The sequence below is a fragment of the Labrus bergylta genome, chromosome 5 (genome assembly GCF_963930695.1).
Source record: "Labrus bergylta chromosome 5, fLabBer1.1, whole genome shotgun sequence".
In the NCBI taxonomy this organism is placed as follows: domain Eukaryota; kingdom Metazoa; phylum Chordata; class Actinopteri; order Labriformes; family Labridae; genus Labrus; species Labrus bergylta.
The window spans coordinates 23,912,412-23,934,887 of NC_089199.1; the positions used below are offsets into that span (position 1 = coordinate 23,912,412).

A 22,476-nucleotide genomic window follows, 5' to 3' on the forward strand; every position below is an offset into this window, starting at 1 on the left:
GACGATATCGACCCTGACTTTTTTTTATTAAAAATAAACTTTTTGTGTTGAAATCTTTTGTAATTCTACTTTTTATTGACTTTTGGTTGTCTCCTTCTCTCCCTCTGTCTTTCCTTCCCTCATCCCTTCCTCTCTTTCAGGTAATATTTGAAGCAGTTTCAGTTCAGGGTCATCCAGGATTCATCGCCATCGACGACATACGAGTTCTGGCTCATCCTTGCCGTAAGTTTGTGTGTTTGTGTGTACATCTGTGTGTGTGTGTGTGTGTGTGTGTGTGTGTGTGTGTGTGTGTGTGTGTGTGTGTGTGTGTGTGTGTGTGTGTGTGTGTGTGTGTGTGTGTGTGTGTGTGTGTGTGTGTGTGTCTTCTTAAGTACGGGTTGACCCTGCACAACTGTAGCCCACTGATCATCATCTGTTTTATATCTCACACGCGCACACACACACACACACACACACACACACACACACACACACACACACACACACACACACACACACACACACACACATAAGGGGTGGGGAGGGGGGGTTCAGCGCAGATTGTGAGGTTTGCAGACAGATTGCAGAGAGTGAAGAAGAAGGTCCAAACTCAGGGTCTTCATCACTCAAATCTGACAGAAACACTTTGCTTCACAAAACTCTGAGAGCTCGCTGTGATGCTCTGCGGCCTCTTTACCTCCCTCCGTCTGCTCACCACTCCTCTCTCTTTCTCTCTCTGTCTCTCCCTCTCTCTCTCTCTCTCTCTCTCCCTCTCTCTCTCTCTTTTGTCTGTTCTTATTGGCTTATTAAGATATCTGATGACTGATTCATAACCACAACATAATCAGTGTTGAGATAGGTTGTGTTAATGAAGCATTGTTCCGCTGTAGCTGCATCAGCTCCTCTATTAGAGCTCAGATCCTATCTTTGTTATTTGACTATTGTGTTGCTTAAATAACAACCTTCACTACGATAACAGTACTAATCACCTTTCAGAGGGCTTAACAAAGGAAGCAGATTAAAACAGAAAAGACATCGATACATCAGGTTGTGAAAGAAAATATAATTACGAATTAGGGTGAGTGACGCTGGCCCATATTAGGGTCACACAACAATGTGTGCTCAAACAGGCCATTTGGAGATTTTTCCTTCATGACATCACAAAGGGCAGTAGCCCCTCCCCCAGGTGGGTGACACTCCCACAGCTAGGTGTTTGTTCTGCCCTCTGAGTCTGCCTTCTCACCGTAAACTATAGGACATGGAGCGAGAAAGCCCGAGTACACCCAAGCCCTTCCAGAGAGGGGGCGTGGTCAGACACAGCTCATTTACATATTTAAAGGTACAGACACATAAACAGCCTGTTCTGAGCAGGGCTGAAATAGAGGAGTTTATAGGCATGATCAAATACAGGATCAGAGTGGATTCAGAACAAGAAACGTCACACACATATTTTGAGGAGCTCTGAGACTTATTTACACTGAAGAGGAGGAGAATATGTGACCTTTAAGAAACATTTTACACACAATTAATTTGGAAGGATTTTTTCGGAAGCCCTAACCGGACATGTGCACACAAACGTGAGAGTAAAACATTTTTGAGAAATGATCAATGCATTCTCTATTAAACTGATCTCAGTCTGCAGACGTGCCGGTCTCAACCCGGAGTCAAAGTCACCAAAACTTTCCCTGTCTTCCTCATTGCTCCGTAGCCTTCCAGTGAGTGTGTCATAATACTCGTGTTTGTGTATTTTTTTTTTTGGTTGCAGGTAAAGCGCCTCACTTCCTGCGCCTGCAGAACGTGGAGGTGAACGTGGGTCAGAATGCCACGTTTCAGTGCACGGCTGGAGGGAAGTGGTCTCAGCACGATAAACTCTGGCTGCAGGTTTGTTTCTTTCTTCTCTGCAAACATGTGCATGAACGACTTCAGCGGAAAGTTAACATGCAGAACACTGCAGAGAGGTCAGAGGTTAAGATTAAAAGTAATATGATGTTAGACGTCAGGGAGACATGATCGGTGTGTCTGCGACTGATCGATGAAATACTCGACTGAATATGTTGCAATAAAGTGCATGCATAAAGAGCCGATGTTGCAACCACAGGGATGAATTATTTATACGTTTTTAATAAAATATAAAAAATTCAAGTACACTGTGGTGAACATCCCCAGCACTCCCAGCTCTATTTCAGGATTGATTAAAAGTCCTTGTTCAGCGCCGCATCGATGACTCCATCTCTGAACAAGTGGCAAGTGTGTGTGTGTGTGTGTGTGTGTGTGTGTGTGTGTGTGTGTGGGTGTGGGCTCGTTTGGATGCACGTGCACCAGAGAGCATGCATGTTTTCACTGTATGTTCACCACCTGAGAGCGCCCCTGTGTACAGTAATGACATTTGCAATGGAGAGCAGTGACCCGACTGGCTGAAGGTCTGTTGGGTGAAGGCAGATAATACTACAGCAGTAAAAGGAGATTGGATGTAGAGAAGGGGGAATTATATGCAGAGATGCAGAGAACACTTTTTTTCACTTTTAAGTCTGCTCGATTTTTTTGATTCCTCCCCTACGGTTGATATCAATACGTCATCACTTCCTGTATTTTGGAATCACTGTGTAGTGATACAGTTCGCTGGAATAATGCCTAAGGGTTTAGACCAAGACCAAGACAGGATTAAAAAAATCTTAAACTCAATTCTTAAAGGCTTAATATGCGATTTTTCACACTTAAATGTAATAGAAATCAAGTATATCCTCTGAAAATAACTCTCTGAGTCATGACTGTCTACAATGGGTGTAACACCCGAGTCCCACTGTCTGTGATGCTTTCTGAGTTTTCAGAGTCCTATCTTCACTTTGTTTACATCGCCAGGACAGCCGGCCGGCTCCCCCCTCACGTATAAAAGTTGTTTAATTGAGGGACTAGAGAAAAGAAGAATAACATACTGTACTCACTGCTTAACTGTGTTTCGAGATCATTTCGGGTAAATTTACATGCAGTGTGAAGATACGAGCATAATAAAGATCGCTAGCATTAGCATGCTAACACAACAATGCAGCGCGAGTTGTTTTGGTTTCATGTTGGTGCTCAAGGGCGACATCTGCTGGATCAAAAAAATCACATATAAAGCCTTTAAACAGACAGGCAGCCAGTGGAGGGTAGCGAGGAGAGGAGTGATGTGATATCGTCTGTTGAAATCAGAAAAAGCTTTTTCAGCCGCTGCAATTTGGACCAGTTAGAGGCAAGTAGTGTCAAAGTACTCAAAATCAGTCTTGGTCTCCAGGACACTTTTTGAAGGTCTGGAATCGAAAACATTTTTACTCAGTCTTGTCTCGGTCTCAGACTGGGTGGACTCCAGATTTTAAAATCAAGACCAGGCAAGACCTCCACTAAATGTCTCGGTCTTTTCCTTGGTCTCAGAGCACTCTGGTCTCGGTTAGTGTGGTCTTGACTACAACACTATAGGCAGGTGGTTCAGTTGAGAGAAGGTCAGATGAAGCATGAATACCTCTTGTCAGCATGTGAGAGAGATTTTGATGTTGTCGTATCTTTGTCTGTTTTATGTATGTTGTTTCCTTAAGCTCCTGGAAGTCAAATTCTTATTTGCAATATAGTTTTAAGGGATACATTTTGTTTTTAGTTGCACAAACTTCAGGATTCTCTTCTGATCCACTTCTCATCGTGTTAAGAGCTGAACAAGTCGAGGCCTCCTCTCGAGCCCCTTTGCACAAACACCATGCTCCAATTTCCTGATCCTCTCCCCTTTCCCGTCATGCAGCAGTGGAACGGTAAGGACACGGCGCTGATGGTGACCAGGGTGGTGAACCATCGGCGTTTCTCTGCGACCGTCAGCGTGGGCGACACATCGCAGCGCAGCACCAGCCGCTACCGCTGCGTCATCCGCTCCGACGGCGGCTCCGGGGTGTCCAACTACGCCGACCTCATCGTAAAAGGTACATTGTTGTTGTTTTTTTTCCATTCTTTATAAAGAAGAAGTGGGAAAAAGAAAGTACGAGTCGCTTTAAAGACGAGTGTTTATGCTGAATGTCAATGTGTGAAAAGAAACGCAGTGTTTGACAAATCCTGTCGGAGAGGATGCTCGAAAAAATGGGACGACTTCTTCAGAGTGGAGTGAGTGGGAAACAAGCCCGGGTTGTGGTTGTGCAGATGTGTGTGTGTGTGTGTGTGTGTGTGTGTGTGTGTGTGTGTGTGTGAGAGAGTGTGTGGTTGGCGGTTGCTCATTAGCGCTGTGAGAATGCTGAGGACTGAATACTGAGCAGACTTCAGAGCAGTGACTAGAACCCACAATGAGCCCTCTTTCACTGCATCTCTGTCTGTCTCTGTCAGACTTTGAGCTTATTTTCCTCTCGTCTTCTCTGCGTCTGCATCTTCACTCCTGTTCTCGCCACCCCCCCCCCCCCCCCCCCCCTCCACCCCACACACACTCGGGCTATGTCGACATCGCTGTTCAAACCCACAAAGACCCTATTTTATATTCTACTCAGGATTCAAAAGTGTCCGAGTTTACCAAAAAGAAATACGCAGAATTAACATGTTGGATTGTTCTAAATTTTTTTGATGTCATCAAATAGAGTAGATTCACAAAAAGCAGAAGAAGAAGTGGAGGAGTGTTACCGCTGCTCACCACTATCGAGCCCATTCATTGTTTATATGTAGCGCAAATTTGTAGACTTCCTGTTGGGTTTTGGGCCAAGAGCCTTTTTTCTTTTAGGTGTGGTCATGTTTAATATGTAAACTAAAATTTAGAATTCTAGGTTTAACATGCTGCAGGGGATGAATGTTTGAAATTTTCAAGGGGTCGCCACTGAGCCGTTCTGCCACGCCCCACTCACTAAACCCATGTCTGATTTGTTTGACTTCACTACAGAGATGACGTGTATGAAGTTTCATGACTGTACGACTATCCTAATCTCTTTATACAAACTGCTACTGACTCCACCTTTAAACTTTGGACAAAAAAAAAGTAAGATAATCGTCCAGGTACTCTTTTGCATGCACACATATTTATTGGGAAGAAAAAAACGGAACGTTTGGACATGTGCAGAAGAGGTACCTGAGACGGCTTGTTTGCGGAGCTCCTCGTGAAAAAGATCAAATTAAAAGGAGTGTTGCTTTCTTTAGGTATCAGAGACCGACAACATGAAAGGTGAACATTAGTACAGAAGGGTTTCTTAAAGTTGCTTTTATCAGGTTTATTTATAAAACAATATGCTGTCATGGAAGTCTAAGCTGCTTTGTTGAGCTAGCTTGAGACTTTTCAGTGAATCTTGTTTATTTTTTTACTTCCATGTGCCATAAAATGACCCCCCCCCCCCACGCCCCCCGTGCTGCGAGGGGAATAAACTTAGTTTGTTTTTAATAGAATTTAAATGAAATGACTGAAATGCATTTAAATGTGTGTAGAGGCAGAGTGGCCTAAATGATGTTCTCGATGCATATTTTCTGTGAATTATGCTGTTAACCTTATGTGCTGTGAAGGATGTTTAGTCTGCAGGGAGGCTGCAGTGTGTGTGTGTGTGTGTGTGTGTGTGTGTGTGTGTGTGTGTGTGTGTGTGTGTGTGTGTGTGTGTGTGTGTGTGTGTGTGTGTGTGTGTGTGTGTGTGTGTGTGTGTGTGTGTGTGTGTGTGTGTGTGTGCTGTTTTGATTAGATGATAGTCCTGGGACTGACACTGTCATTACCATCTGTTAACAGAACACACACACACTCTGTACTGCTCATGAAAATTGTGTGTGTGTGTGTGTGTGTGTGTGTGTGTGTGTGTGTGTGTTGCTTCCCCTGATGAATGATGTGTCTCCTGGCATATATGTGTTTCATTATGTGTGTGTGTGTGTGTGTGTGTAGGTGTGTGTGTATAGGTGTGTGTGTGTGTGAGGCTCAGGTGCTGTTGGCCATGCATTGTGTCAGGGGAGTAGCTCATGCAAACACATTAAACAAGAGAAATATGCACACACACACACACATCCGTGAGCACACCTCCCTGCATCCCTCCGTGTGTGTGTGTGTGTGAGTGTGAGTGTGTGTGCAGTGTGTGTTGCCTAAAACGTGCATAGATGATTCTGATTTGTTTATTTTTTTGGTTTTTCATCTTACTCATCCATGTGTGTTGTGGTGGGATCATCTGTTTGCAGCTGAATTTGTCTCTGTATGTGTGTGTTTGTGTGTGTGTGTGCGTGTGTGTGTGTGTGTGTGTGTGTGTGTGTGTGTGTGTGTGCGTGTGCGTGTGTGTGTGTATTTGTCTTTTCGTATGTGCGTTCATGCGTGAGGTGTCACAGTTAATTGTGTGTCCAAATTAATTTTGTGCATGCATGTTTGTGTGTGTGTTCTGCTGAGCCGCTAAGTGAAATCAGGGTTAATGAGACACACTCCTCATGTTACACTGCCCTCTCTCAGTGTGTGTGTGTGTGTGTGTGTGTGTGTGTGTGTGTGTGTGCGTGTGTGTGTGTGTGTATGTAAAGAGCTCATGCATGCCAGTTAATCTGTGACACAGCACTCCTGTCCTGCTGAACAGATGATGTCTCCCTGAATGTGGCCTCCGCTTTTTTAGGCTCTTGAATAATGAATGTACGGGCTGCATCCTGCGGCGGCGGGCACGACTACGTCACTGCGGTGCGTTAAAGGCTGTCACTTTTTGAAGGCTCCTTCAAATGCGGCCAATAAATGAAGGATCCGTCTGTTGCGTCCTTTGTGGCCCAACATATCCCATGATTCATTGCTCTGTGGCAACTGAGTAATAACATTTTTAAAAGTAAGGAACCGGTTTGAAGTCAATCGAGTAGCTACAAATACAAAAAAACGAACAGGGCGATGAAACGTCAAACTAAAATTGTAAGTTAAATGACGCTTTATGATGCTAGTTATGTTAGCTAGTTCTTAAGCAGCAGATCAGGTTGCTAGGTGACAGAGGTGGAGCTTAGAAAGGCAAAGGGCAGGGACATCTGGTGACGCAAACGGGGACTCCTCTGTAAAAACCAGCTGAAAAACTCAGGACCATCCTGACCAGCCGCAAGACATCACATCAGCTGACTCCATCCCTCCGCAGGACAAAATCCGGGGTCATCACACATCATCACACCTCTGATAACATGGCCGACAAGCGTGCCGCAACAGTCAGGAAATTATCCATTGACATTTTTCCCCAAAGCAAATTTTTCCATAAAGCAGGGAAGTTTGCAGAAACACACACACACACGCACGCAGACTCTGCGCATGTGTGTGTCTCATGTCGAGCAGATGCAGTTAGAGCCCCCACGGCAACAAGGACTCAACCAAACCCCCAACTGGGCTCCTGTGTCTGAGGGTGTGTGTGTGTATGTGTGTGTGTGTGTGTGTGTGTGTGTGTGTGTGTGTGTTTCAGAGAGTCTGCTTGCTTGCATGCTGACATGTTTGAGTCCTGGCGAGATGAATGAAGCCGTTTTTTTGGCTGTGTATCGGCTGTTTTAATGTGTGTTGTGTTTTTGTGTTATGTGTGAGCGTTTGGGCATCAGTGTGTGTGTGTGTGTGTGTGTGTGTGTGTGTGTGTGTGTGTGTGTGTGTGTGTGTGTGTGTGTGTGTGTGTGTGTGTGTGTGTGTGTGTGTGTGTCCTGTCTGTCAGAGATAAGACTCAGTGGGGCGTAGCAGAGATGCAGGAGAGCCGCTGTCAGTCGCTGCCCTGTGGACACCATGCAGAGTGTGTGTGTAGAATAGTGCTACATGTTTTTAAGCCTCCCCAGGCGCTCATAAAGCTGATGGTAGTCCAAGAATCAGACCCTGCAGAGCCGCCGCATTCTGCTAGTGTGTGTGTGTGTGTGTGTGTGTGTGTTCCCCGTCCTCTTCTCTGTGTCTCTTCCCTGAAAAGTAAATCAATAGGAGAGTGGACAGCTCAGCCTGCAGTGTCAGAGCTGTTGGAGCCCGCTGACGCTCTGAACTCCCACTGGGTGTGAACGCAACACAACCTCCAATTTAGAGAAATAACTGCTTGAGAAGTGTCTCTGACTTCTGAGGAGGAGGATTTTCTTAAAATGAGATGTCAGACATTACAATTCTGCAATTCATTCAAAATTCTGATTTTATCCAGTCGATGAACACCAGAGAGGGAGGACAACACAAGCAAGCATCTACACAACGACATGTGCTGTTTTGGGGAGGCAGTCGTTCTGCTGCTTTTTGGATCATCTGCAGGGGTTTATGGACCAGCTGCTAGTAAGGAGTTACATTACAGAAAAGTTGTGGCATGACATTGAATGAAATGATGTCACCTTTTTCATTTTAGAATTCAGTAAATTCCTCAAAACAGGCGCCATCCAAAAGATCGATAAGTTAGATCAGTGAGTCTGTAAGAAAGAAACAGTCCTAAAACAGTTTGCTGCCAATGTTGTCAGTCTTCTGCGACCCCCAAACAGGAATCGGGAAAAAGTTGTTAAAAAAACAAGGTAAACATGGAGAACTTTTGTCTCAGGCATGCACAAAGAAATGTTTCTTAGATTGCCAGAAAAGAAAATTCATAACAAAATGAGTAAGCAGAAAATGTGTTGCCACCGCGGCTCAGCAGACGGAGCAAACGTTGCACATTCACAAATGAAATCAAAACTTCTTCAGCGTGATCTGAGATTGCTTTAAAAAATTGAGGTCCGGCTCCTACATGTCAGTTGCTGTAATGCAGATAGAAGTGGAGGTGATCTGATGAGATGTACTGTACGACACAGGCAGCAAAGAAGAAAATAAAATAACAAAAAACAGTAAATGACATAAAATCATGAAAAATACATCAGTGGAGACAAGAACAAATATCTGATCCCTGCAGAGAGAAACCTGTCAAAGAAAGCAAACTGCATTTTCTCTGAGAAGTTAGTTTATCTGCCTATGTGATGGATTGTGTGTGTGTGTGTGTGTGTGTGTGTGTGTGTGTGTGTGTGTGTGAAGCATCTATCCTTGCAGTGAACACCTCACCTGCCTCTTAAACCTGGTCCTTGGGGCTTGCCGTAGGGGATGTGTGTTTTTGTGAGTGTGTGTGTTCTGTTGCTTGCAGGTTTGTCATGCTGTTGGTATTCTGTATCCATCTGCCTGTGTGTGTTTGTGTGTGTGTGTGTGTGTGTGTGTGTGCGTGTGTGTGTGCGTGTGTGTGCGTGTGTGTGTGTGTGTGTGTGTGTGTGTGTGTGGGTCAGAGAAAGTGGACACTTCACACAGAATTTGTGAGGAGAAATATAAGTAATGCATGAACAGGTAGGGCGAGCAGAGAAGGACTGGAGGTGAGAAAAAAAGAAGAGAAGAAGGTAGAGAAGGAGAGGAAAGAAGGTGAAGCGAGGGGAAAGGAGGCAGCGAGGAGGTGAAAAGTTGAAATCGAAGATTGAAAAAGTGTAAGACGATGGATGTGAGGAAGCAAAAAGAGGGGAATGGAAAGTGGAAACGCAGACAAGAAGGGAGGGGAAAGAAGAAGAAGGGAATAAGTTGCAGAAATGACACAAATAAGAAAGTATAAGAAAGTCAGGTCTGAACCAGAGAAGAAGAAAAGCCTGAGCTGACAGGTTCAATCCTAACATCTCACTGACCTCCATCCTGTGTGTGTGTGTTCATGCAGATAGGAGCGTTTAAAAAAAAAAAACAGACTAAGCAGCAGAGACGTGTCCATTTGGAGCGTCCTGCTGCTTCTCTCCCGTGAAGCCGACAGATTCTCATTTCATTTGTGACATTAAGAAGATCAGTGTCTCCTTTAGGCCGTCATTTCTCCATTTTTAAACTTCCATCACCTCCCAGCTCAGAGTTCAAACTCCATGTGGGACCCGTCGGCTTACAGGAAGCGAGCAGGTACGAGTTTGAACGTCATGTTTGGGGACATTTTGGACAGATCTGATGAGTTAATTCAGCAAAATCTCCCCCGAGCTGCTGAAATGGGATGAACATGGAAAGCGATGTTTGGTGCTGGTTTGTTACCCTGAACTCTACAGATGTATCCTCGCTGACTGTTTAAATGAGAAACACTTATTTTCAAAAAGGAGACTTTGTGGATCCTGCAAACAATACGGAACAAAGAAGATTCTGTTAAACATCCGTTTTGAAATGCAGAGAATGTTTTCAGCAGCAGATGGTCCTGAGAAACACTGCAGCGCCCAGCGTCTTTTATAAAAGCCTTTTTGATGCAGCCGCTCCGTAGTGCTAAATTCAAAATCGAACGTTGTTATCTGATTAACGAGGATGAAAGGTTTTTGCACTATGATGCAAAAAACAAATCAGGTCTTGAAACTATGATGCATGACGCCTGGTGTCCACCGAGTTTTTTTTTTTTTGCTGAGCGGTATAGCTTCTTTTATAAATTGTTTTCAATGAGTAGAAAGCAGCTTTTCTGAGCGTTCAGTTTTTTTTTGTGCAGCCGCTGCATGCACTCAAGTTGAAAATCTTTCAACTTTTCAGAAAGGCGCTGTTGACGTCGCCAGCACTCTTTTCCAAATCTATGATATTCTCAGTATTTTGGACTCCTACAGATCGTGTCTTGTACCCTCATCCTCCTCGCTCCGTGTCTGATCGGGAAATAAACGACTTTAAATATTAAACATGCAGTAAAACGTAACGGAGCATTGTTGGTCATACAGCGGCCGTTGTCAACAGACTGTTGTCATGGAGACAGGACAGACATGCAGCGTTTTTCCTCTCAGGGCAGAAGCACTACTGAGCGCACAGTCAGCGCTTTTCTGCCCCGGAAAAAAACGCTAGGTGGACACAGGGCCGAACTTATTACTATTAAATTCTTCAGAAATGAGCTTCCATCATATTAGTCTGAGTTTGTGTGCATGTCACTTTAAATGAATCCCATTAAAGTTGAGTTCAGTTGTTTGCAAAGTGAAAGGCATAAGAGTTCAAAGAACTTGAGTAACAGTTTCACAGCGGTGATGGAGAGCTCTGAAACACCTCCTCCGCTTTAAAACAAGGACGACACGTCTCCTTCTGTTTCATGTTCTGTGGAGAAGTGGACTCAGACAGCCTGAAGTGCAGATGCAAATGTTTTTGTTTATGTGTTTCTGGTCTGGTCGGGTATGTTTGCACATTTAAGTGTGTGTGTGTGTGTGTGTGTGTGTGTGTGTGTGTGTGTGTGTGTGTGTGTGTGTGTGTGAGACTCTGTGTGTTAAGAGGAAGCAGGTGTCTGCCACAGTGAGTTTGCTATGAGGAAAAGTGAATCAGATCTCATTTCCCATGATTCTTTGCTCTCCCCTTGTGTGCAAAATAAACTCTGTGTGCTCACAAACACTCGCTCTCCCCTCTCTCGCTCTCTCTCTCTCTCTCGCTCCCTCTCTCTCTCTCTCGCTCCCTCTCTCTTTCTCTTTCCTCTGTGAAAGAGCGATGCTGTGTCGCCGCGTTATGAATCTTTTGATTAAAGTATTCTTTGTGAGTAGTGCTGAATTCATTATCCCAAGTAACAGGCCGGAGGGAGTGTGTTACTCACAGGTGCAGACGCACACACACACACACACTCACACACACACACACACACACACACACACACACACACACACACACACACACACAGCAAACAGAAAGCACTCAATCCCAGGACTTGGAGCGGGAATGTGTTTATATTAAAGTCAGTTGCAGCTCTAAGCAGGTAAATAACACAGCGAGGTTGCACAGGAGAAATAGAACAGAAGGTTTTCTTTGTATGATTTGGAGCGGTGGAAGAAATACAAAGCTGAAGCATTTCCACGTCTCACCTTTTTACATGTGAACACGTCCAGGAGGCTCGGAGGGCGATGTGGAGATTGTGAGGGTTAGTCAGCAGGTTTGCGTCTAAACGGAGCGGACAGGTGAGTCAGAGAACTTTTTCTCCTCGGGGAGAGTGAGTCCACGAGGGCGAGGGAGGAACATGTTATATCTGCAGCACGCAGAGACAGGCCGTGTTAGACTGGGAGGTACACACGCAGATATATATATTCAAATACAAAACACAGGTTGGATTCTAAAAGAGAGTCCCCTTCTCATCTGTTTGAAATCGCACGTTACTGATGTGCATTAAGGATCACTAAACCAGAACACTTTAATATGTATGCACGCAAAGCATCCAAACCGAAGCCATTAAAGTGCTCCATTATCAACTGTGCTTTACCCTCAAATACTACGATATTTATTCACAATGTGTCCGTTTTATTTCCACACGACCTGAGATGTCAGATTTTTAGAAGCAGTAGAAACTAATCGAGCATCTTTGCAGCTTTTTTTTTTTTTACAGAAAATTATAAGTTAGCATTGACACCAGCTGCTACAAAGTGCCGACATAATTTACATAATTATTATAACACTTAATGTGCTCAGGAGTTTGTTTTCCGGAAATAATCAATAATGAACAACTGGAACTTTTTTGTAACCACTTTTTCTAACAGGAGTACTTTGACTATAAGTCATAAAATCATCACAACATCTAGTGTTTAAAATGCCCAACATTACAGAGAGCTGTCCCCGCCCCTCCTTTTTAGAGTCCATGATCACGCAGGTTGCCATGTGGTGGACACTGAAGCTTCAGTGTTTAACCAACTCTGCATCGGTCTGTAAACCTTTCTGCATTCTAACCTCTCCTCTGCTAAAAGTGGCTTTTCAAAACGAAAGAAATTGTGAATAAAACTTCAAATCGGCACTTTTTTGAAAATAAAAAGCATGAAATAAAAATCCCTCTAAAAGAAGGTCAGAAGGGAAAGCAGCAACCAGCGAACCCTCTCTTCATCTCTCTCTCTCTCTCTTCTTATCACCCCTACCATCCTCGCCATGCCTCCCCGCTGCCGAATGAGAGAAAAACACATTTTAGTAGAACGATTGTCATTTTCTGTGCAACAGATTTTTCCATCTTTTCCGCCACCTGGGTGATATCTTTTCTCTCCTCTCTGCTGGGCTGAGTCCTCCACTCTCCGCCTCTCTATCACTCTCTCTCTCTCTCTCTCTCTCTCTCTCTCATACACTCTCTTTTCTATCTTTGAATCTTTCTCTCTGAGAGCTCAGAAAAGATTTGATTGGCCTTTTGGATTAGCCACCAACACACACACACACTCACACACACACACACACACACACACACACACACACACACACACACACACACACACACACACACACACACAATGAGGGAGGTTATAAACTGCCAGTAGAGAGGAGGCGATAAAAAAGTAATTTTACCAACAGAGCAACTGTTACTCCTAAATCTTCACTCCTTCCCTTCTTCCTTCTCCTTATTTTCTACCTCTCTTCTTCTACAAACATAACTCTGTGTGTGTGTGTGTGTGTGTGTGTGTGTGTGTGTGTGTGTGTGTGTGTGCGTGCGTGTGCGTGTGTGTGTGTGTGTGTTATATTGGCTTGCAGGGGAAGCAGACAGTGAAATGAAGTGGGAACCATTTAGATGGGAAGGACCTGATAAAAGCCACGTCCGACTCTCGCTCGTCTTCCCTCTTTAACTTTTGTTAAGTCGTCTGTTATTTTGATCGCCCAAAACTTTCTACTTTCTGCAGCTCCTCAGCCTCCCTGGAGTTTACTCCAGTAAGAAAGTCTTCCCATAACGGCTTTCACATATGAGAGAGGAGATCAGAGGTCTTGCTGCCCTGTTGACCTTCAGGTTAAAGGTCACATATTCTCCTCCTCTTCAACCAGTTTAAATTAGTCTCAGAGCTCCTCAAAACATGTGTGTGAAGTTTCTTGTTCTGAATCCACTCTGATCCTGGATTTGATCATGTCTATAAACCCTGCTATTTCAGCCCTGCTCAGAACAGGCTGTTTCTGTGTCTGTACCTTTAAATATGTAAATGAGCTGTGTCTGACCACGCCCCCTCTCTGGAAGGGCTCGGGTGTACTCAGGCTTTCTCGCTCCATGTCCTATAGTTTACGGTGAGAATGCAGACTCAGAGGACAGAACAAACACCTAGCTGTGGGAGTGTCACCCACCTGGGGGGAGGGGTTACTGCCCTTTGTGATGTCATGAAGGTAAAATCTCCACACAGCAGGGAAAATGCAGATATTCTAAATAACGAGCAGGACGACAAATTAAAAACATTAAAATCAAAACATATGTACACACATACCAGACAATACTAGCTCCCTTCAAATTGTTTCTCTTCCATCGACACACACACACACACACACACTCTCGGACAAACACACACTCATACACACATTGTAACTCCTCTTCACAAACCGTGCGGGGATTGTAATACAGTGCAGTTAAAAAAGTAGATCCATATACTCTCTCCCCTCAGGGTGTAGTAACATGGGTCGGCTTTTGAGAGCGCGATGCGTCCTGCGACAACAAGGCCCCGGGACACAGCAGATAAAGCCTTTATAGGGCCAGGCGGGGGCACACACTCATACAAACACACTCATACACACACACTCATACACACACTCATACACACACTCATACACACACACAGACTGGTCTTTATTGGACCTCAGTTCCAGTCTTGCACTTCTTCTGTGTCTCGTTTTAAACTTCACGAGCCCTGCTAGTTGTTTTACTACAGAGTGAGTGTCCCTCTGCAGGCGTCTCCGCTCTTTATATTCATATCTAACTTTCTGCAAACTCGTTAATAAACATGCAGCACCCTAAAGTACAAACGTCCCCGACAAAGGTCAACGATTATCTTCTCTGTGAGGACATCCAGGTCAAATATTTCACTTTATTTCCACCTATAACAGCAGGCAGAACATACAGAGTGTGTTAACAGTCACAAGACGGCGCCTTGTTTTATCCCTGACTTAGTTAATTTGAGCAGCGCTTTTGGAGCAGAGAACTGTTACAAAACTCCTACTTTCCTTTTGCTTCTCAAGTCATCAGTGAAATGAAGGTTTGAAACGTGTGGACACTTTATCGCTCATAAATGTTAAAATAGAAGCTGTACAACCGAGCTCTGTAAAGATGATGTGTAGCATTGTGAAAACCCCTGATACGTGTGGTTGGGCACTTTTGGTTAACTTTCCATCTCCAGCACTCTCCCAAACACCATCGTTAACCATCCACGGTGACCACAACTACCACATTTTAATTCAGAAAGTCCCTCTGTCTATGAATGAAATCCATCTGCTGGAGCATTGTTTGGTACATTTATCTTTTCTTTTCTTTTTTTTAAGTGTGTCTGCTAAGCTTTGTGTGCATGTGTTTGAAGTCTCAGCTACACTTGAATCTGTGTGTGTGTGTGTGTGTGTGTGTGTGTGTGTGTGTGTTTGCCCCCTCCTCGTGAAATGTTGGGTGGCAGGTTGTGTGTCGCTGGGTGGCCTGTGTAACTCTGGGCTGTAAACGAGTTGGAGGAGGGAGGGAGGGAGGAAGGAAACAGACGGAGGGAGGAGTGATGGAGCGATTTCGCTTTCAACTTCCTGCAGAGTGACATGGGGAGGCGTTGTTGCATATAAATGATGTTAATGAAGAATAAAGTCTCTGTTATAAAGCTGCTCTGAAATACAGTTAACGGGCTGCTTAACAGGGAGATGTTACATGTTTACAACCAATGAAAAGACTCAAAGCTGCAGCTGAACGGTGTGCAAAATATGTTGAAGTGCTTTAGATGTTCTGAATATCTGTTTAAGATGCTCGTGGACATATGACACACTTTTTCTACTCTGTGAAGACCAGATGTTTGATATCATATAATCTTGTTAAAATTGATCTAAAATATGAACCATAGAAGCAAGAGTGTTTTACACAACTCCAAGACATCGTCTTTAAAATCATTCAAATAATTACTGATACTTCAAACGAGTTCTTAAAAGATTGAGGCCAGTTAATGACCTCATATTGTGTGGCTTATTTTAATGTATCAAATCTGACTACACTAAAAAAATGATGAAATAGTATAACATACCTTTCCATTAATTGCAAAGTTCAACTGAAATGTTGAGTATTGGAAATATTTTCTTCATGTTTCATCATTTATATTTTGGAATAAAGAGTGTAATATCTTTATTTAGCACTGTGATGAAAAACACGGCCATTTTTGTAGTTCTTAAAAAATCAACTTTTGATCCAGTAGATGTCGCCCTTGAGCTCCAGCGTGAAACCAAAACAAACTGCTGTTTGGCCACGCCTCCTCCATACTGAAGCCTCCGCTCTCCTCCAGAGACACACCTCCAACCCCCCTATACTCACATTCAAATGAATAAGTTATCAATTAGAAAGCACCATAATTAAACACCATTAAGCACAAGCGGTGGACAAAATTGTGCTTTGCTCGAGCTGCAATCCCCAGTGTCCTGCATTGTTGTGTTAGCATGCTAATGTTTGCGCTCTTTAGTTAGCTCGTAGCTTCACATTGCATGTAAATTTACACAGAATGAGCGTGATCTAAAAACTCTTACTAACATCCAAATAATCAGTGAGTATGTTCTTCTTCTTCTCTCCAGTTCTTGATTAAAACAGCTTTTATACACAAGGGGAGGAGCTGACCGTCCCGTCCATGTAAACAACAACACAGCCAGCGGGACTCAAGCTTCTCACTCATTGTAGACAGTCATGACTCAGAGACTCCTTAGCTGGTCTCATGTATTTCTTATCTGTCTTTTAACACAAAGATTAAAGCTTTTAGGAATTAAATCATGCTCAAATTTCCCCTTGAGGCCGATACTGAAGCCTACAGTAAGTTAAGAAGATGTATCCACCCTTTATCTGGATGATGACGGTCATTTATTTTCCTTGTGTTTACTTTAAAATTCTTTCTGTTTTGGAAGGAAGCTTCATTAAAAGTGTGACAGTTCATGCATGCAAAGACGAGGTACAAACAGCAGATATGCATTCAAAAGCATGCACACACAAACACCATCTCTCACAGGGAGAAATGTTTATTGTCTCCAAGTCAGCGTGCACACAATGACTCAGACACACACACACACTCTCACACAGATGGATGAGTGTGCAGTGACTGACAGTTGAGTCATCGGCCCGGCAGCCACCATACATATTCTAATGGGGCCTCCAGGAAAGAAAACTTTCAGACGGTGGAGGAGAGGGGCCATTATTTCCAGGCAGCATAACGTCACCGTCGACTGACAGAGCTCCTGTCACTGACGGGGAAATAAAGATTTATACTGACGAACACACACTGTAATCTTAAAATGAACCTTTCAGTCACAGCTCTTTGAGAGCTCACTGTTTGGAGGAGTGAGGGCTTTATTTTTAAAAACACAGTTTGAATGGCTCATCCTGTGGCATTCCTGGACTCCATCTTGAAATCCACCTCATACTATAATCAGTTTATGGAGTCTGTAATATAAAAATATAAGATTGTCAGTGACCGATGGGCAGGTGGGATCAGCACAGCATGATACAGTGTGTCATGGGTGCTGTCCATGGTGCTGAACCGGGTGCCTTCAGAAGTTCAAGAGCTGTCCATGGTGCTGAACCTGGCACCTTCAGAAGTTCAGGAGCTGTCCATGGTGCTGAACCTGGCACCTTCAGAAGTTCAGGAGCTGTCCATGGTGCTGAACCTGATACATTTAGAAATCCAGGAGCTGTCCATGGTGCTGAACCTGGTACCTTTAGAAATCCAGGAGCTGTCCATGGTGGCACGATTTCTACTCTCACTCAGGCTGAATCTCGATTTCCTCCTCAGACCCTGATTCCTAAGCACCTTAAGGGCTTAATTGAGGTCACCTGGAAAGTGACTGAATGCACGAGGCTGCAAGGGCTCCAAATGGTTCAATGGGACGGCACTTAGTTTGCGACTTCTCTGTAACCATGACAACACAATGTCATGTTGCTCTCCTTAGCAGCAGTAGGACTTTTGATTTTACTTTTTTTACTTTTCCTCACAGCCAAGGAGCTTATACAAAGTCCTTACACACACACACACACACACACACACACACACACACACACACACACATACAGGGAGTGTGTGAGCGTGGACATCGAGATCGGGCTTCTGATTCCCAACAGACAAAAAACATGATTCCCTATCTTTGAGTGACTGTGTTAGATTCAGCGGCGGCTTGACACCTTTGTTAATTAACACCTCTGAGCGGATCGGTGCTAAGTATACTGTAACTTTCAGCAGGTATGAAACCCAAACAACAGGTGCTTTGGAGCTTTAATTTAGTATACATTGTGTGTTTTGATCAGGATGGATCTCTCACTAAAGATTTATAGAGTCTGTGATATAATGATGGCTCTTTTTGCCTGGGTATTATTGATTAATGGATGTTGTCCTTGGCATTGGAGTGCACAAACAGAGATAAAACTTTGAATTGTTTCATTTTTTACTCTTTATATTGAGGGGTTTTGAGTATCTCGCTTGGAAAAGACGCGGCTGCATTTAGTTTGAAACAACATCAGGGAGAAATAAACCACTCTCTGCTTTTAGTCCTGACAGAGGCCATTATTTTAAAGTAGCATAATGTGAAAGAGTGGCTGCAGAGACGCTGTCAGCAACACGTCAGCGGAGTGATGGATTAACGCCACAGGTGGAGAAACTGGCTCCGTGAATAAAATGTCTCCTTTAAGCTTTTAGTGGCAGCTGTTGCAGAGTTTAAACTGTGTCTGCTTCCACTTTACATCTGCATCTCATTTCATCACCGAGGGGTCTGAGGTCGCATTCATTCTGCTGCAGGAAGAAGTGTGCATTTAATCATCTGACAGTGGAAACCTTTTGCAGCATTGTTTACAACGGGCTGAGCATTTACAAAGGCATGTAAAATCCAAACCTGAGTATGAAGTTAAGTCTGGAAATAATGGACTCATCAATTTCCCTTTTCTTCTTTACTGATATTTTTTATTGTAGAAATACATGTTGATAAATCTCAGAGCTCCACAAAACATGTGTAAAGTTTCTTGTTCTAAATCCACTCTGATCCTGTATTTGATCATGCCTATAAACCCCTCTATTTCAGCCCTGCTCAGAACAGGCTGTTTCTGTGTCTGTACCTTTAAATATGTAAATGAGTTGTGTCTGACCACGCCCCCTCTCTGGAAGGGCTCGGGTGTGCTCAGGCTTTCTCGCTCCATGTCCTATTGTTTACGGTGAGAAGGCAGACTCAGAGGGCAGAACAAACACCTAGCCTGGGCGAGGGGTTAATGCCCTTTGTGATGTCATGAAGGGAAAATCGCCAAACAGCCTGTTTGAGAACACATTTTCTGAAAAGTGGAGCAGGTGAAAGACGGAGAGGATGGACTTTTCTCATCATTGGGGGTTTTGTGGACAGACTAGGGACACATATTAGAGCTAGAGAAATTCGAGGATTTTGCAGAATATGCAACCTTTATAGTTTTCTTATCATGGGGTTTGGCTTTAAACAAAGAGAGTGAGGTCAAACTCCATCTTGGTTTGTTGTTCTCAGCTCTGTGTTCAAACTAAAGGGACGTTTGTTGTTTTCATGAGAACCCCTCCCTCTCCGGCGGTTATCCCTTCAATCAACAATAATCTGCTCTTCAGTAACCATCTCTGATCTCTTTCCACAGCTCCACCCACGCCCATCGCTCCACCCGAGCTCCTCGCCGTCGGCGCCACCTACCTGTGGATCAAACCCAACGCCAACAGCATCATCGGGGACGGGCCGATCATCCTGAAGGAAGTGGAGTACCGCACCACGTCGGGGAACTGGGCGGAGACTCACGTGGTGGACGCCCCCACCTACAAACTTTGGCACCTGGACCCGGACGTGGAGTACGAGATCAAGGTGCTGCTGTCCAGACCTGGGGAGGGGGGGACGGGACCACCGGGGCCACCGCTGGTCACCAGGACCAAATGTGCAGGTAGGGGACGCCTCTTTTAGTCTGTGAACTTTCTCTTTCTTTCTCTTTTTTCTTCAGTTTGTTTTCTTTTGTTCAGCTTTCTGCGAGGTTCTCCTTTCTTTCTTTCTTTCTGTTGCTGATAACATGAACGGTCTTGTTTTGCTGACTGAAGACGGTTGCTTTGTTTTCTTGTCGTAGATCGATGTTAAGAACTGGATCATCGACTCAGTCAAAATGTTGTTACTTGAAACTTAAGTCAAGTTCAGACCAAAGATTCAAACATTCATTCATACTTTTTTTAGACTAGCAGAATCCGAGTTGCTGCAAATTAAAAACTCATCATTTTAGAAATCTTTGGAAATTGGACTTAAAAGGTAAACATGGTCAGGTTTTGGTCTTGATTTGGTTCAGATTTATTCCCTGTGGTTTGATTCCTACAAAGCTCTGAGAGCAGACGAGCAAATGAACATCAAGAGGAAAACTTTTCCAATTACGTCCTCTTCCTCTCCTTCTTGAGAAATGAGATCAGAAATCAAAGATGATGAGAATAATCGGGATGTTGAGAAGGTTCCCCGCAGATGAAGGAGGTGAAGGAGAGGTGGAGAGCCAGGGTCAGAGGAGGAGACGATGAAGGGTTTGGGGGGGGGGGGGGGGGGGGGGGGGTTATGAGGGGGCAATCATGGTAGATAATGAGGGTCCCAGCGGGGGTGTGAGGACACAACGAGTGCTCCTCATTTCATAAAGTGACAGCCAATCAGATCTCTGGTGTTGTTTAACCTGGCAGGGAGTCGTCACCCTCCTCTTCTGTCTCTTTTCTTCCTTTCTTGGAGGATGTTTTTGTTTTCTCCACATTTTTGTCATGGAGCTAGAATGTGTCTTCTCTAACCTAAATCACTTCTTCTTTCGTCCTTTTATTGTCTTTAATTTCTCCTCTTTATCTCTCGTTTTTTTTACCCCTTTGCACATTATCTTCACATCATCTCCTCTTTGTCTGCCTCCAGTTTCCTACTTTTATTCGACCTTTTGAACGCCTCTCTCTCTTTTTTCTTTCACCTATTTTTTGTTTCCGTAACGTCTTGCTTTCTTTCTCTCTCCTTTGCATCCTTCTCTTAATTTTCTTCATTTGAAGCATCTGAGATTAGCAGTTTTATTCGGTTGATATTTTCCTCTTTTTGTGTGTGTGTGTGTGTGTGTGTGTGTGTGTGTGTGTTTGTGGTATCTTGAGTCCTCCCTCTTGTTTTCTTTCTCTGTTGTAATCAGCAGGTGAAAATGAAGTGTTAATGGCACCCTCTCTCTCTCTCTCTCTCTCTCTCTCTCTCTCTCTCTCTCTGTCCTAACGTTACCCTGCTGTCACCTGTCCTCCTATTAACATCCTCTGTATTTACCTTTATCTTCAATTACACTGACGAGGCAGGATGATTTCTCATATTAGCATCAAATTCTGAATATCATGTCTATAGTGCTGAACACAATCATATCTCCCCCAAAAAATATTATAAAACAGTGAACAGAACTACAGCTAGAATCTTTAATTCTGCACATTAGTTTTCTTTTATTATTGAGATCTATGAATATGTTATTATTTACCGTTTTTATTATCGTTTGGTTTGAAGAGGCTCTGACTGCTCACACACATCTGTGAAGTCTTAACTGATAAAACCAAGAAAAGCTTTGATTACCAAACGCCTTCTCCCCTCTCTGATGTGAACTGTAAGACTAGATTTATTTTGAAATCATTATTCCCATTTAGAGCAGCTGAAGAGTTTCTCTGAAGTATGAACTAACACGTGTTGGAACAGACTTCATCTTTGGCTAAATCTTTTATATCTCCCGCCCTGCTTTTGGCTGACGACTCATTTCAACTTTCTCTCGATATGAATCTTCAATCTTTCACACTTTGCAGACTTTGCTTGGACAAAAGTTGAGATTTAAGTCTTACGTTACAGAACATGTGTGTGTGAGTGTGTATGTGTGTGTGTGTGTGTGTGTGTGTGTGTGTGTGTGTGTGTGTGTGTGTGTGTTTGCAGTGCATGCAGAGATCGCAGACAGTTTCCAGCAGGCTTACAGAAAAAGATAGAGGGTGGGAGGATGAGCAAAACTAGAGACAAAGAGAGTAGAGAGAATAGAGCTGGTGGTCACTCTGTGTGTGTCTGTGTGTCTGTGTGTGTGTGTGTGTGTGTGTGTGTGTGTGTGTGTGTGTGTGTGTGTAAATGGCAGCAGAAAGGAACATGTGTTTCTGGGATGGAGACGCTGTGTTGACGGAATCGGAGCAGGCAGGTATGACAGATGTTCAAAAGCCTGCTGGCTACAGGCACTGCTGACGTGTGTGTGTGTGTGTGTGTGTGTGTGTGTGTGTGTGTGTGTGTGTGTGTGTGTGTGTGTGTGTGTGTGTGTGTGTGTGTGTGTGTGTGTGTGTGTGTGTGTGTGTGTGTGTGTGTGTGTGTGTGTGTGTGTGTGTGTGTGTGTGTGTGTGTTTGTCTCCACTCCTCTTGTGTTCACCTTTCTCTTCACGTTAGCTTCTTCAGCTCTGCCCAAGCCCCAAAAAACAGGAACAAAAAAAAAAAAAAAACACTTAAAGCAGCTCCTCCTCTCCTCTCGCCTCCTCCATCACTCCTCTCTCGTCACCGCCGTCCTGCTGTCGTCGACGCCTCAGCCGGCTACCAGGGAAGTCGTAGCTCCAAATGGGATTCAGGCCATTTCACCAATAACCCCTGACTGCTGCAGCTCCAGGGGGATCCAACAACGATTTGTACCCGTGTGCCTGGCGTAGCACATTAGTGAGAGCGGACTAAAAGAGCCGAGCGAGGAGGGCGAGCTGGAGTGAACTCCATGT

The 22,476-nt window shown here is 44.0% G+C and overlaps 1 protein-coding gene across 9 annotated transcripts in view; it reads left to right on the forward strand.

Annotated features, from left to right (window-relative positions):
• The window catches only part of ptprt (protein tyrosine phosphatase receptor type T), a 287,907-nt gene that overhangs the window by 72,157 nt on the left and 193,274 nt on the right, over window positions 1–22,476 (forward strand). For all 9 annotated transcript variants that reach the window (XM_065955243.1, XM_065955240.1, XM_065955244.1 and 6 more), the window contains exons 5-8: window positions 141–222; window positions 1,745–1,860; window positions 3,746–3,920; window positions 19,371–19,664. In XM_065955243.1, the coding sequence (XP_065811315.1) occupies window positions 141–222; window positions 1,745–1,860; window positions 3,746–3,920; window positions 19,371–19,664 (667 nt within the window). The remainder of the gene's footprint in view (window positions 1–140; window positions 223–1,744; window positions 1,861–3,745; window positions 3,921–19,370; window positions 19,665–22,476) is intronic.